Here is a 16,447-nt window from a genome sequence, read left to right on the forward strand (position 1 = left end):
TGAAGAATGCGACAGCCACAATAAAGAGGGCGAGACACTTGAACATCAGTTGGATGGTTTACGTAGCTCAGATTTCGAAGGCGAAGACAATTTAGAGAGAGATTTAGCAATCGCTACTGATCAAAGTGAACAATAATCTGATACGTCTTCTGACCAAGAATTCAATGTTAGAGGGAGAACTTTTGTATAAGGAGGATAATAGACTCTGACGAGGATACCAGCACGCAGCCAGAAGGCCGCCAACAGCTATAATAGCACCAAAAACGCAGTCGACGCAGTTGACCAAGTGTGCTCAACAATCGGAAGACCAATAGGTGGCCTTAGGCTATATTTTATAATATTCTAAATTTATGCATGGTTAATATGTCATTTATGTATCTAACATGGTGAGGCTGCGTCAAAAACCATTAAAACTAAGAACTTTCATTCAAAAAATGGAAGATGGCCTAACTGAACCATGGTTGCAGGAGCGGTACAATACACCAACTTTGAGGAAAAATATCAAAACATACATAAAAGATATTCTAAAAATCGATGATGTTTTTCCTAGTACGTCTCAAGGACGGACAAATAAACGCAAAATATGCCGATTTTGTCCATATAAAAAACGCAGAATGACTAAAAACTCATGCCACTCGTGCAGAAAGGCAATTTGCGGCGAGCACACAATTCCTACATGTAATGACTGCAAAGATTGGAAAAAAAAGACCTTCTTATTTCTTATAATAATATTTAGATAACTAACTTGGCTATGTTGTTAATTATTTCACTAAAATATAACAAATAAATAAAATACATGCATTTTAATTTGTTCGTCTGTAAGTCGAATGTTTAGTGACAAAGTAACACCGAAATATGTTTAGTGAGCTAGGGTTAACAACGAAAAAAATGTCTTGCAATAAAAAATGTATGTCTGATGGATCTATCTAAAGGCAAAAGATTAAAAATTACGCGTTAAAAAATGACTTTAAATTAAGGATATTTTCCTGTGCAGATAAGATGCGCACTATTAAACGCAACCACTGCGACCAGCCAGACAGCCCAGACTGTAACCGAATTAGCAAGAGGAACAGCATATCAAAGAACCAACTATACTAAAATGCTCACTTGTCAACGTTGCTACCTCGTATACGATTACAGTAACTACTCATTTTATTCGTCAAAAATCTACAATTATACTATAGCCAACAAATTTAAAACAAAGAGTAATCTTTCTTACCATTAAATAGAATCCTGCTTTTAATCTCTTCAACTTTAAGAATTGTATCTCAATATACCCTCTAAATGTATGAAGTAATGTAAGATGGATATGTGATTGTCGAATTGTATACTCGTATGTATGGTTAGTGATTTTGTTATTATTGAATTTTTGTCTCAATCTATACTCAATAAATAAAAACAGATACCAAAATAAAACAAGGTAGTTTTATTGAAACGTATAATGTCTAAGCTTCGTATTTACAATCACTAATATCTAAGTAATCATTCAGTCATCACTTTCTTAAGAACAATTATTGTGAACACTATTATCACTACAAATCATCAATCATAACTGCAAATGAAAACAAGACTGAGTATCGATATCGAGATTTATTCTCAACGCTTATTATTAACGATAATTTGGTTTCGCAAACGGATCACGCGATAGGAGAACGCGACGGTCATCGCGGGGAACCGAAGAGAAGCGCGAGTCGCCGCGAGGCGCTCAATCGACAAGCGCAAGCACCTCCTCTAATAAATATCTTTGGCATGAACCGATAGGAGCTCGCCGACAATTCACACGCGATCGCACTGACAACCGACAGGTATCGCTCGATGCCAAACTAGTGTCCGGGGGGAGGGTCGGCGCGAGGGGCGGGGGTGGGGGTGGGGGGGCGCGTCACTGCCAGGCGTCGTTGTCCTCGTCGTCCGACAGCGTGACGAGCAGGAACTCGTCCTTGGCCTTCTGGCGCTGCGGCTGCACGGCGGGCGGCGCGAGCGCGGCCAGCGCGGGCCGGTTGCGCGCCGCGCGCTTCTGCCGCAGCAGCTCCTCGTCCGCCGCCGTGCGCGGCTTGCGGAACTCGTACACCAGCGGGAAGATGCGCTCCACCGCCGACTGCACGTCGCTCACGCTCCGGGCTGCGAACAATAGCCACTTCACGTTATCATACCTTCTACACATTGCGAAAAATTAAAACTTCCAGTTTATTATCCACTACGACCTACGTAGTTTAATGGGGCAGGGCATGTCGAAAATGGCCTGAACTTCTTCTTGAAAATAACAGTATACGACCACTACGCTGTAGCCACTTTGTATGAATGATATAAATTTTAGGACTCTCAAAGAGATACATTAAAGTACCGGCATTTTGATAAATTGTGATATTTAATTCGGGCATCCGGAAGTAAAAGTAAAGTAAATTCAATGTAAATAAGTAAGTGTAGCTTAAATAATTAGTTTCCATTCCAAAAATTCTTTGAAATATATAAAATAACAATTCCAAATATTATTATTTATTATCATCCATAATAATGTTTTCAAGCCCTGCATCCAATAGAATGTTTTGTTAAGACTTAAGTATGAATAACAATGTGGGCTTTCTAAAAATAACTGATAATTTCTTTACCTGCTTATGCCTTCCCTTTTGTACTTATGAACGTTTTGTTTTGACGTGATCTAAGTCGTTATTGTTTTAATTTTATAATCATTTTACTGAAATTATCTTTATAATCTATATAAATAAAACTCAAAGGTGACTGATATAGTGATCTATCAACGCACAGCCCAAACCACTGGACGTATCGGGCTGAAATTTGGCATGCAGATAGATGTCATAACGTAGGCGTCCCCGAAGAAAGGATTTTAGAAAATTCGTCGACTAAAGGTGTAAAATAGGCAATAGAAATTTGTAGGAAACTTTTTATTCCTTTGATGTATTTGCATGAAATTGGGCATGTAGATAGATCTTATGACACGTAGGCGTCCGGTAAGAAAAGATTTTCGAAAATTCATACCCTAGCTTTGCCCTGCGGTTTCAGTCAGTAATCTATAGGTATATATAAAACTCAAAGGTGACTGATATAGTGATCTATCAACGCACAGCCCAAACCACTGGACGTATCGGGCTGAAATTTGGCATGCAGGTAGGTTTAGGTATCCCCTAAGAAAGGATTTGGATCAATTCTACCCCCAAGGGGATTAAATAAGGGATGAAAGTTTGTATGAAACTATGTCAATTTTATACCGATCGGGCTTAGACTTTGCATGCATAAAGCTACTATGACGTAGGCATTCCCTAAGTAAGGATTTTGTAAAATTCCACCTCTAAGGGGATAAAATATTAGATAGGGAGGCGAGGTAGCTAAATGTCGTAATTCAACGGCGTCGTCGAGACTTATCAAAATCGAAAGAGAAAATAATTTCGAAAAGAAAAGCTTCTATGGTAAAAACCATTTTAGCGGTGGGTTTGGCGTGTACGGGTTTTCAAAAATGTAAAAAAAAACAGTTACTTGGGCATTCTCGAGCGCGTCAGATATTCATACTACGTATGCCCCAAGTGCCTCTGATAACAACGGTATACTAATCTGCCGGTTTGCGTGGTGGGGCTAGGCATATAAATTCGTCAAAAATGCACAAAAAAAAATTTACTCGAGCGCGTCAGATTTTCGGAAGGGGTGTTAATTAGGCCCCAAGAAAGCTCCCCTTAAAAAAACTGACGATTACGGCATGACGATAAGTTACGATGAATTTTTGAAAATGCAGAAAAAAAAGTCCTTTTGAAATACTCGAGCGCGTCAGATTTTCATAGGGGAGGTTTATCTAGGTATCCTGAAAGCATATTTTCTTAATCTGATAAAAATGTTGGTGGGTTCTCTTAATCTGACCGAAAAAGGTTTGTGGGTTTCTTTTTTTTAATCATCGTTATTTCATATCAATTTTTCTTACCACCCTCAGTTTTCGAGATATACTCAAAAAACCGGGAGTTTGAGTTTTTATGATGCTTCAAGTAAAAAAAAATTAAACTTTGGACAAAAATGAAGAGACCTTTTTTTGTAAAATAAAATTACCTTTTTTTTTTGAAAAAGTAAAGTTCGCGACTTATATGCTGCAACGCGTTTTTCGGAAGACGAAATGGCTCCTCCAGATTTCCGGTCATGCGGAAACCGGCAGATTTTGTGTTTTTAGTAAGTTTAAGATTATATTCTTCAAAATAAAAAAAAAAAATCGCGCTCGAGAATGCCGGGTTAACGTTTTTTTTTTTACAAGTTCGCGACCCTATAACTCGGCGGCGTCAAGGACTTATGGTCAGATTAATTAAATTTAGTCTTAAAACACTAAAATAAACCCCCAATATCTTAATCTGACGCGCTCGAGTATTTCAGACTATCGATTTTTTTTTACTAATCTGATCGTCTATCCTAGGCGCGCGTCACTACATATAGAGCTAAATAGTGAAAAAGTTTGTTCTATTAGGTCTAAGGTATCTCTCATATCTTAAACTGCCACGCTCGAGTATTGCAGAAAATTCCCCTCTTCGCCTCCCTATCTATATGTGATTAAAGTTTTGTAGTTTTGTAGGCCCTAAGTTTTTACATACGCTAAAAAAATGTACCAAAGCCGCAAAAAATATACCTAATTCATATTAATACTTCTTAACGCGAGCGAAGCCGCGGGTAAAAGCTAGTAATACATAAATTCTTACAATGATTTACTAACAATATTCAAGTATATTATAAGTTATATAGTTCAAGAACAAATTCCAATACAAATAGCTTAGATATTTGAAAGATATTTAATTCAATTTGCATCACTTTAAAATTATACATAATATGCAATTTGGTTAATCATAAATATTTTTTTATAATTTTTAATTATTCTACAGGATCCATAGGTTCTATACGAGTTTAATAATAATACGATTGCACATTACATTGTTATAAAATTAAAATTGACAAAGAAGTACTATGTATCCTACTAATATAACAAATGTGAAATAAACGTTACGATTTTTTGTGCAATGACGCAAATCGATCTAACGGTTTTGGATGAAACAGAATTTTTAAATATGTATTGTACAAAGATATAATTATTCGTCATGGTGTTTAATTCTATTAATATGTGAAAAAAAAGTCGTTATAGTACCGGGCATGTCCCATCAAATAAGTTTGCGTTGCTGATGAAGAAGCTATTGTCACCGAATTGTGAGCAATGCGTACCTATATTGTATTGATGGAATGTTCCCGTAATGCAGCCTACCGATTATCCGAGTGTAGCAACTAGCAACATATTGAAATCGTTTGCTGACATTAACATTATTTTGTTTAACCCCCATGCGGTAGAAATAAAAAGACGTGTGGCACTCGGGGACTGCCGCGGTAAAGCTATTGCATAGCATGCCTTCAAGCCACACCTCCGAGCCCGTCGGAGTGGGGAGCGTGAGGTATTTTCGTTACGGAATTTCTCGATTCGGTCCCTGCGCTCAAGGCCCGCGATAGAAGCTATGCAATAGCTTAAAATGTATCATCAGACTATATAATATAGGTTTCGCCTGGGATCAGTCTCCTTAAATTTGTAGCTAGATATAATTATTAAATTACTGCATTTATGTATTAGCGTGTAAAATGGTCGCTCGAGCAAAATCGGAGCGAGCTGCTAGGTTGGAGATCTAAATGACTAAAATATTCTAGAATCACTAATTACCTGTAATTGTGACACCACCCGTAGAAAATATCTTGAGTGTGGCCTTAGGATTATACAGCTTATACGTAACGCCGGGGTGAAGCTCTGGTTCGTAGCTGAAACGAGACAAACATCACATTATTCAAAGCCATCTGAATAACAATGCTTTTGAGTGTGTTTAAAAACGTGGTTTAGCTCTTTGTCATTGCTTATCTTATTTAAAATTCAAAATCGATGTTACGCGGGCCAGATGTGTTTCTAAATATACATTTTTACAGTGATTATTTGAGCCCGGGCTAATCTCATGTATCACTCTTTCACCTCTGACAATCAGATATGAGGTATGAGCAGAGAGACATTGAAAAAATATTGTACTTTACATACAGACAACAATATTGTGTGTCAATGTTTTTTGCAAAAATTAAATTTGACCTAGAATCAAAGTCCTCTTGATTTTATTCAATAAAAGCGTATCATGTGTCGCGTATGGTGTATACCACGGGCGAAAGGTGTTTGCCGCGAAAGTTGTTTCTGAATGACGAAGCGCAAAGTTTCGAGTAAGCAACAAAACATATGCTTACGATTTATGAGATTGACCTAGGACCAAATAACAAAACGGAGAACGGATTTCGAGTCTGCAATAATTCTATGAGATGTTGAGTTTAATTGATTATATTTAAAAATGATGTTAATTTAGATAATCGGTCATACTCTGTTGTTTTATTTTTGCCGGACATTGATAGTGAACTTCAGAAATATCACTGTTTTCAAGGAAATTAATCGAAGGCGAAGCGCTTCGGATTTAATGAAATCCATTTTCAAATAACTCCTCATTTGTAATGTAAACACAGTCATATTATGATTTGATATAAAATTTTCAATGTAAACTTAACGGCAACGCGTGTCATGATTAAACGTAGGTACACGAGGACCAAAAGTTTTTACTTATTATCTTAAATATTTTTCTATTAATAGCGATTTAAATATAGAACCGTCTACGTATATGACCTACGAAATGATCTCCAAAGGCACGGTGAAGACATTATTAGCGAACGCACTTTCACCCTTAGAGTTGTTCACTGCATCCGCTCTACAGCGATGAGCTTAATATTATATTCCCATATCCATATACCTAGATGTTAATGACAAATTAACTTCGAAAATTAGAAAGCAAAATTTTGTATTTTTAACTGTCAAATCTATGAATACCACTTTTTGAATAATTACTCATAAATATTTATTTCCCTATGAGGTTACAGAGTTAGGAAGACAAATTTAGCCATCTTTCATATTACATATTATATAAAAATTTCAAATATTATATAAGAATCTAAACTCCGTCTATATATTGACTTCCCGCAAGGACAATATCATCTTACACGTGTTAATATATGTATTTATTTTTTGTATAGCCTGTTCTTGATTATCTTGATATGCCTACATATCTGACATGATACAATACAATGGTTTATTTTCCATTTGAATATATTATTGTTAGCTGCAAATTGCAACGAAGAAGCCTCTTCCTGTATTTTCGACCGCATTGTTATGTAGAACACATTTATCTTACTTCCTTTAAACACTGAATTTTTAAAGGCAATCTAAATTTCAAAATAATACACAATGCGAGTTGATAAACACGGGTTCATATGTCGTATGTGATATTGTTAATTATGCTAGCGTCTAATATTCGTATCGGGTATACAAAATGTTATAATTATATAAATAAATAATGTAGGTATGTACGTACCCGCCAGATTATAATATACATTTGATTCAGTAGCCTATAATTTATAACACTTCCAAATTAAAAGCAATCAATTAATTACCTACTTCACAAAATATCAAACGTGTTTTCTTGACCGCTTTGTGTCCCGTTTTGCCAAACGAATATTTTTTTAAACTTGTGAAAAGAGAAAAAGATGAGAAAGAGTTTTATACCATTTTTTTATTACAAACTGCACTTTTTTTTTATTTCAATCTGACTCCGAAATACAAAAATTCTGTATCCACCATGATCCACGATCCACGCTCCGCGATCCGCTATCCAGGATAATCGATGGATCGTTTGGTGTGGACCCGGCTATTGAGATTTATGTTTTTACGGCTGGATAACAGACAAATTGCATGGATTCTAATAAAGCTTAATAAGAGAAAAACTAATAGACTTTTTATCTATTACATTTTTGTTTTTGCTTATAGGTATCTACTCTCGATAATTTTTACAACATTTATTCCTCTTACATTTTCACAGTAATATTAAAGAGCTGAAGAGTTTGTTTGTTTGAGCTCGCTAATGTCAGGAACTACAGGTCCGATATGAAAAATTATTTCGGTGTTAGATAGCCCATTTTTCGAGGAAGGCTTTATGCTTGATATATATATCATGTGATAGATGATATAATATATCACGCTAAGACCACTGGAGCGGAGTAAAACCACGGGTCACTCCTAGTTATTAAATAAAATATAATATAAAAACTATATGCTGTAGGTACATACACTTCGTTCGGATACCTACTCAATGTTAAACGACGTTGCGTTATGCGACGTTGCCTTAATATGAAAACGTATAATGTATACTCCTTCATATATGTAATTTAAAAAATATGTACATGTACACAGTTATATTGACAGAAGGTGCTCAAAATGACCCAATGCAGGAAAAAATGGAACACCTGTTTGTTCCATTTTAAACAAAAAAGGTTGCAGATGCTGTTAACTACACCTACACGAAGGGTATGAAAATTAGTGATAAAAAATAAAAATGTAACACAGTTGAGATATTAGTAACTCAATGCAAACAGCAACAGGCAACTCATGGTAGAGGTACAGTACAATATTTGAACCGTTTTTAGGTATATCTCAGGCGAAACAATTAATTTTGTGCAGCTTCTTATCAACAAAACCATTAATTAATATCGTACACCAACAATAAAAATAAATGGTTGTATTTTTTTCTAGTAGCTGATATTTTAATTCGGTAAATATAGTTCATTTTGTACGAGAAAAGTACACAATCAAAATTCTTTGCTAAGATCACGTTGAATGAAGAAAAAACGTGACAGCCGTCGCGTTGGTGTGTAATCGCCGGTGCGTACCTACAGAACTTCGCAGGTGGTATATTTTTTATACGAGTTTACAGGAAGTAAAGCTCGTAGGGCTCATTAACCTGGCCTTTCATTTTAATGTTTTACAGTGGTATACCGTATAATATAAAATAATGACATTTGTATGATCTAAAATTACGCAAAATTTAACCAATCGCCATGTCAGTTACGTCTTCAAGGCTGAAGCATTGACCTAATTGAAATAGCAGAGTAAATATAAATGTGATTCTATTTATAATTTTCAAGTCAAGCTTGTTAGTCTGTAGCACACCCTGCTCCCTTTTCCTGTCTCCCTTTGATTGACCCTTTTTGCTTCCCGTATAGGGGCATTGACGTCCTCTCGCATTCAAAATAAAACATTCACTATTGGTAAACGTGGTTTTCTTGTATCGCGGATTGTAATTTATCAAAATATCGATTGATGCTCAATAATTTTACATATAAAGTATGTTATTGCAAGTAGTGCACATTTTCAGTTATAGTAATAACTAATAATGGTATTCTTAACCCTAGTCTTAACAAACATTTGTTTATCTTCTTCTTATATATATAAAAATGAATCGCAAAATGTGTTGGTAAGCACATAACTCGAGAACGGCTGAACCGATTTCGATAATTCTTTTTTATTATATTCCTTGAAGTACGAGGATGGTTCTTATGTAGAGAAAACGTAAACATGTACCACGGGCGAAGCCGGGGCGGACCGGTAGTCTATAATATAAAAATGAATCGCAAAATGTGTTGGTAAGCGCATAACTCGAGAACAACTGAACTGATTTCGTTAATTCTTTTTTTATTACATTTCTTGAAGTACGAGGATGGTTCTTATGGAGAGAAAACGTAAAAAAGTACCACGGGCGAAGCCGGGGCGGACCGCTAGTTTTAGAATATAAATGCCAATACATATTTTGTTTTAGAAATTAATTTCAAAAATTCTTTTATAACAATGCCCCAATTTTGTTTCAGCAAAAAATTATAATTTAAATGTGTTAATTTTTACAGGTTCATTAAAGGTCATTGAGACAAAACTTATGTTTAAATAATTATTACAATATTATTTGATCTGCAAAACATCTGTATGCATAATGTGATGTGTGAACAAGTTCATAAAATTTGTCATCTCAAGCAATGGGCAGTGGGCAATTTTACATTAATTAATGCAAAAGTAACAATTCAAGACTAACTGAAATAAAATATAATTCGTTTGTTATTGCCTTTTTCACATTCTTATATGTGAAAAAACATTTAGATAATAATTTTTCGAGTAAATTTCTTGTTCTAACTTCGAGTTACATGTACGTATATATATAAATAACATGAAAATAAAAATATAAAACAAGACTAATTTATTGTATTAAAATGTAAGTGTTAAGAATGTAAAAACTTCAAGAATTTTATTTAAAAAAATTGCTTAATTTTTACAATAGAAATTAACATGGAACCCAATGTATTTAGAAAAACATTGCTTCTACATTTACACATAGTAATTATGTACTTAATAAAATATCCGTTCGTCATATTTTTTCCTCAAAAATAACAAGCACTACAATAAATGTACAATGGTATATTACTTGTATTAACTTTATTAATTGTTTTACATTTGTAATGTATTTTATATATAGGTACAAAGATGATGAAGAAAGATGAGGAAATAGAAAAATATACAAGTTTCACCAAAATGCATCAGGCCACCTGTATTTTTAAAAATTACTGAATTTATTTTAAAATTACATCCCTATGCTTGAGAAATTTAATGTCAGCAATTAGGAAAAGAGTTTTTCAAAATCTATTATATTATATAGCTGAAGAAGAGTTTGTTTGTTTGTTTGAATGCACTAATCTCAGGAACTACTGGTCCGATTTGAAATTTTTTTTCATGCCCATTTATTGAGGAAGGCTTATAGGCTATATATCATCACACTAAGACTAACGGGAGAGGAGCAATGCGGGTAAAACCGCGGCACAGTTAGTAGCTTTATCAAGACAGACATCAGAGGAAAAACTACTAAAAATAAGTAAAACATGTATCAGTAAAATTCTGTGTTATTTAGATATTATAGGCATGCTAATAGTTCACACCTTTTGTGTGATGTGGTCATTAGGACTGGCCCTGTATTCAGTTTAATATTTGAAGGAAATTGTTACCTAAAAGGTAAAAACTTAAAACCAAATTACAAATCAGAATGACAGCCTATGATCATTTATGATATTTCAGTCTACCATATCATATTATCTATACATATAATAAATCTGTAGAAGGGTCAATTCTGTACATTGAAAATATTGAAAAAATAAATAGCAGGGGGTGTTACTGGATCGATACCAAACTCAAATATGTGATTTAAAAAATTTTTGTCTGTCTGTCTGTATGTTCAGGCATCACGTGAAAAGTAACGGTTCGATTTCGATGAAACTTGGTATAATTATACCTTATTATGCTGGGCATAAAATAGGATACTTTTTATCCCAGAAAAATACGTAGAAAAAAATAAATCTTAATTTTTCCGCGTGGACGGAGTCGCGGGCGGAAGCTAGTATTGAAAATAAATGGGTATTGAAATGACAACAAGTGATAACTGCGTTAAAAACAACCGACTTCAAACTTGCAAAATTTACAAATACCTACAGACAAAAATGCTCATAAAATAAAAACTACTGGGCCTATCCGAAAAAAATTTTTATGGGACCAATTCGACACCATCCCGCATCGAACAAAAAAAGAATCACGTAAATCGGTTCAGAAACCTCGGAGTAATCGGTGTACATACATAAAAAAAAAAAAAAAAATATATATACCGGCCGAATTGATAACCTCCTCCTTTTTTTTGAAGTCGGTTAAAAACCTTTTATATAATAAGCTTTAGAAAAAGATGAAAAGCTCCATAGAATCATTTAAATTGTAACCTCTTCATTATGAGTCCTACAGTAGGATTGCAGCATTCTAGAATGCTGTACATAGTTATCAACTTAAGATGTATAGAACTAAGTGTGCTATCATTACTATGATATAAATTAAACAAAACCAGTAAATTCAACCAAAATATACATACATTGATGAATTAAAATTCTAAATTTCATTAATGAGTAAAATAATTTTTGGCTCATGTATCATATAAAAAATAAAATAAAATACTCACTCTGCCTCTTTATATTTCTTGGAAAATGATATAATCCTTATTCCGAAGGGCATCCTACACGTGCCCAATACATTGACTACACGGAAGTTCCTAAAGCGCACTTGAAAGCCAAGCTTTTGCAACGCACGCGCGTATCGTCTCGCTGCAATCTTGGCCTGGTCCTCGCTCGTGGCGCCTGTGCAGGTCACGCGACCCGACGACCAGATCGAGGCGGTCGTGTAAGGACGACGCAATTTCATCGTTACCATACCGTTCTCGCGTCGGAATTCCACATTCACACCGTTCAAAGCGATCTGTCTCAAGTTCAGGTGGCACTTAACACTAAAACTACACACAACATTGTTTATCATTATGTCTATTTCGGGGGTCTCTTCTTCTTCCTCTTGTGGGGCAGGTTGCTGTGCGCTCGCGTCCCCGGCCTCAAGGCACTGCTGGGGGACCTGCTCTGGCTTGCCCGCTTCACAGTATTCATGGTCGGGCACCATGTGACTAGGTACAGTGTGTGTGTGGGTGGACATGCCATGACTTGTTACTACACCATGGGTAGCTTGTCTCAACTCTTTAATACCATTCTCTTGGATGAGTGTAGCCATCGCCGCCACGGCTTTCTGAAAAAAACATAATTGTATTGAGTATATGTGAAGAAATTTATTTAAGAATAAAATAAATGCATAAATACGGAAAATGAAAAAATATTATTATATCAAAGATTTGTAATTATTAGATATAATTGATAGTACTTCATAACCAACTTTAACATGATATAAAAAGGATGTGACCTATTAAAGTCCTAGGGAAGTATCTATTTCCTATGATCTGTAAATATGGTTATGATATGGGAAATAGGTGTGGCTCTGCACCAAACTGAATGTTAACATTATGCTGCAATTTATCAGAGATATGTTTCATGCATGTATGGTGCATTATGCTACATACCTACTTGATTAATTAATATTTTATAGTGTGAAGATAAAAAAGAATTCAAAAGGACATTGCATAATGCACAAAACTTTTTACAGAATAATATCAAAGCCAACAAATATTCTTTGTTGGCTTTGGTTTAAATTTTTTTATGAACAACAAAAATATTAATAAATGTTTTAATTTGATACAGGAAATGACTAACTTGGTCTAATCAAATGTTGATTATGTATTGCGTTTGAGTAGGTTGGTTATCAGCAGCCTCCAGCTATAAACCATAGAGCACTTATTGAATTTTTTGATTGCACAACAATCAAGTACGCTAAATATAAGCATTTCTAACAATGAAAATTACATTTGCTGATGTTATGCAATAATTATGGATTTTTTACTTTCGAACTATAGTCAGTTTCCATATTCAAATCAAACATTTATTTATGGAAAGATTGTATGTGTAAGCAGAGTGAGGATACATGCATGGGAAGAAGTAACTTTTTCACCTTATTTAAAAAATACCATGCACAACAAAATAGCAGATCAAACTGATTTTTTCAAATATTTTAAAATACACTTATAATTTAGGATAGTGAAGTGACTATTCATGAATTGAGTTAATATTTTTTCAGTAACTTAGGAGGGTGGAGTATTTTAAAATAATTTTGGTACTAGGTATCAAAATACATTATTAAAAAAAACATAAAGCAGATGTAAAATATATTCCAATGGAACTTACATGAAAACCTAAGCATCAATCAATGAAATACTTGATTTTAAGTGATAAGATAAATCTTAGAGAAGAAACAATGTCAATTCCATCAGACACAGCAACAATCAATTTAAAAAGAATGAATGATAAGACTTGAATTACTTTATGCTATAAAAAATGGGTCGCATAGAATTAAATTAATTGATCTGCATAGAATTAAATTTCGCGAAAATTCAATAGAGAGGAAATAATTTAGGCCACTTCCCACGGCGCATTACGACGCGACAACATGACACTAGCACAGCTGACTGCCGCGGCCGGACAAGCCCCCGCCCCTCGCGATCTTGAACCCTCCCCTCACCCTGCGCACCCGACCATACATCGCCAGGTAATAAACTGCTGAATTGAAATGCTCTCAATGAAATGGATGCAGCATAGCTGTCTTTACACCCACCTCATGACTACGCATCATTTCAAAATTACATGAAAAATAAGAAATTTGCACCTCCTCTGACCTCTGCTTCAAGATTAATACCGAAATAGTCAGCAGTTATTGACCCCATAACAACGACCTAAACCACACGTGATTAAACAGTACAAAGGAACAATGATAACCACCCCCTATATGACATGATTCTTTTAAATCTAAGGATTGTTAGTGTAATATTATTATCCCATTCATCAATGAATTCAAATGCATGCAACTGCTGACTCCATAAAACCCATAAAAAATTATCACAAAAGATGTTTAGCACTTAGCGATTATGAAGACAGCTCATTGACATATTGCTCAGTTTAGATTTAATTCATAAAGTATTATTAATAAAACAATAAATTACCTGAAATAATGTGCTATATTTGTCACAATTATTTTTACACCACCAGTGAAGTAATAATTTTCATTGCAATTTCGTTAAAAAGTTCTTAATACCTAGGATTCAACAAAACACTTATATTTCTTTGTGATATCTCACACTGCGACTATTTGATCCTGTAAATATTGCTATTAAATATTGCAATTCGTTACTGCAAAAATTTTAAGCTTCAGCACGTCCTGCTTAGCACCGCCATGTTCTATTCGAACGAGAACAAAAGTGTTTTAATCATCAATCCCTATCCTTCATTCGGGGAATACGAAATGATAATAGGAATGAGTGAGAGAGCTGAGAGTGAACGATTAAAAAAAAAATTACAAATGTTGCCATCACTTATCCGAATTTAAGATATCATAGAGTAATTTAGAATGACATAGATTAATGAAGCACAGTTTTTTCTAATTTTACTTTCAATACCTACTATATTTTAAAATCACCTAGTGTTGAGATAAATAATGAATATCCATACTAATATTATAAATGCGAAAGTAACTCTGTCTGTCTGTCTGTTTGTTACTCAATCACGCCTAAACTACTGAACCAATTTGCATGAAATTTGGTATGGAGATATTTTGATACCCGAGAAAGGACATAGGCTACCTTTTATTGCGAAATAAGTACCACGGGCGAAGCCGGGGCGGACCACTAGTTATAAATAAATGAATTTCATTACAGTAAAATATAATATGCAGACAATAAATTATGCAAAAAACCAGCCAAGTCCGACTTGCACAACAAGGGTTCCGTACAAATTGTATAGTAATTTAGGCTATTTAGCAGCGACAGTTGTTGTACGGCTTTGCCCTCCTTAGATTAGACATAAAATATACTATTTTTTTAACCTAAAAGCAAATCAATGCATTAACCTCCTTCTGCCTCATATTCAACTTCGCGGTGTTCATGGGAAAAGAGAATTATGTTGGTTTATAATTCTAAAAAAAAATGTAATGTACCCGTACCGAAAGCAAAATTAGGAATTCACGGGAAAGACGTAATACGCTTACGTAACCGGCTGAGTTTTAATTTCCTTGATAGTGTAGAAAATCCGCAATTTTGATTGCGTTTGGGTAAACTTCTACCCAAACGCCTATTTTTTCTTATCTCCAAGGGTTATTTAGACCGTTGCTAATAAGGTTGATAGGTAAAGAATGTTGAAAATAAGGTTGAAAATGTAAAGTTCGAAAAATCTACATGTGTCCCGCCTGTTTTACACCTTTTTTGCTTATTTGTTTCGATGTGTGTTTATTATGCTTTGTAATATGTACCTAGGCAAAAGCGGAAAAAAAAATCTAATTTATTTTTATTTAGCTGATATAATTATTAGAATATTATTGTTATTAATATCTGAATATCAGAGAAGATAGGTAGAATCTTGGTAGAATCATTAATGTTTTTCTCATATAGATAACAGAAAATAAACATATTACAATATATTTATATTCTAATATATATAAGCTTCTTGTCTAATATCATGTAATATACAGGGTTACAGGAAAAGTCGATGTAGATCCGTTAAGGGCATGTAGTACACATCATTTCTGAATGATTTCACTATGTTACCTCCCATCCTAAACTTAACCGTTTTCGAGATATTCGAGTTTTAATTTTTTTTATGAAAATGCCCAATTTTTCGGCTATTCAATTGAATATTTTGAATTTTTTTGACTCTTATGATTATTTTTTTGGTTTTTTACATGAAGAATGAGATGCTTAATTACCTCAATGACTAAAATTGCACGTAAGTTAACTAAATAGGTCATTGTAGACGATCGAAACTTAAGAAAATAAGTACAAATTATAAAAAAAATATTTTTCTTTTCTGGATATCTCAAAAAATTATTATGGCACTTGATCTGCAGATGTGCTTAAAAATATCTACATTTTATCAGCTATCCAACGAGGTATAACAACCTAGGGTTGTATTTAAACTCATAGAAAAAAACATAGTTGAAAAGGTTCAAGTAGTAGGTCTAACGGGTCCCTCGGCTATTGTCCTTCAAGTTAATCCGGTGCGTGTGAGCGAGACAACTTACGATTTA

The 16,447-nt window shown here is 34.3% G+C and overlaps 1 protein-coding gene across 2 annotated transcripts; it reads right to left on the bottom strand.

Moving 5' to 3' along the window:
- Positions 1-1,424: 1,424 nt before the first annotated feature.
- LOC123706280 (TATA box-binding protein-like 1) lies at positions 1,425-14,654 on the bottom strand. Of its 2 annotated transcripts, none has more exons than XM_045655472.1 (4): positions 14,373-14,654; positions 11,907-12,514; positions 5,681-5,775; positions 1,425-2,118 (listed from the first exon to the last, which is right to left on the bottom strand). In XM_045655472.1, exons 2-4 carry the CDS (start codon positions 12,497-12,499, stop codon positions 1,880-1,882), a joined length of 927 nt encoding a protein of 308 aa, XP_045511428.1. In that variant the 5' UTR covers positions 12,500-12,514; positions 14,373-14,654; the 3' UTR covers positions 1,425-1,879. The 2 variants fall into 2 exon arrangements, with proteins under 2 accessions (XP_045511428.1, XP_045511429.1); XM_045655473.1 differs by lacking the exon at positions 14,373-14,654 and adding an exon at positions 13,561-13,696.
- Between the last annotated feature and the right edge of the window lie 1,793 nt (positions 14,655-16,447).

The sequence above is a fragment of the Colias croceus genome, chromosome 3, assembly GCF_905220415.1.
Source record: "Colias croceus chromosome 3, ilColCroc2.1".
Taxonomy (NCBI): Eukaryota; Metazoa; Arthropoda; class Insecta; order Lepidoptera; family Pieridae; genus Colias; species Colias croceus.

Bases quoted from the DNA above. Each gene is read 5' to 3' on its own strand.
- LOC123706280 (XM_045655472.1), bottom strand. From the start codon at position 12,499: ATGGCTACACTCATCCAAGAGAATGGTATTAAAGAGTTGAGACAAGCT. The intron at 5,776-11,906 runs GTGAGTATTTTA...GTCTCGTTTCAG, and splicing joins AAGAAATATAAAGAGGCAGA to CTACGAACCAGAGCTTCACC. The intron at 2,119-5,680 runs GTAATTAGTGAT...TATTGTTCGCAG, and splicing joins GGGTGGTGTCACAATTACAG to CCCGGAGCGTGAGCGACGTG.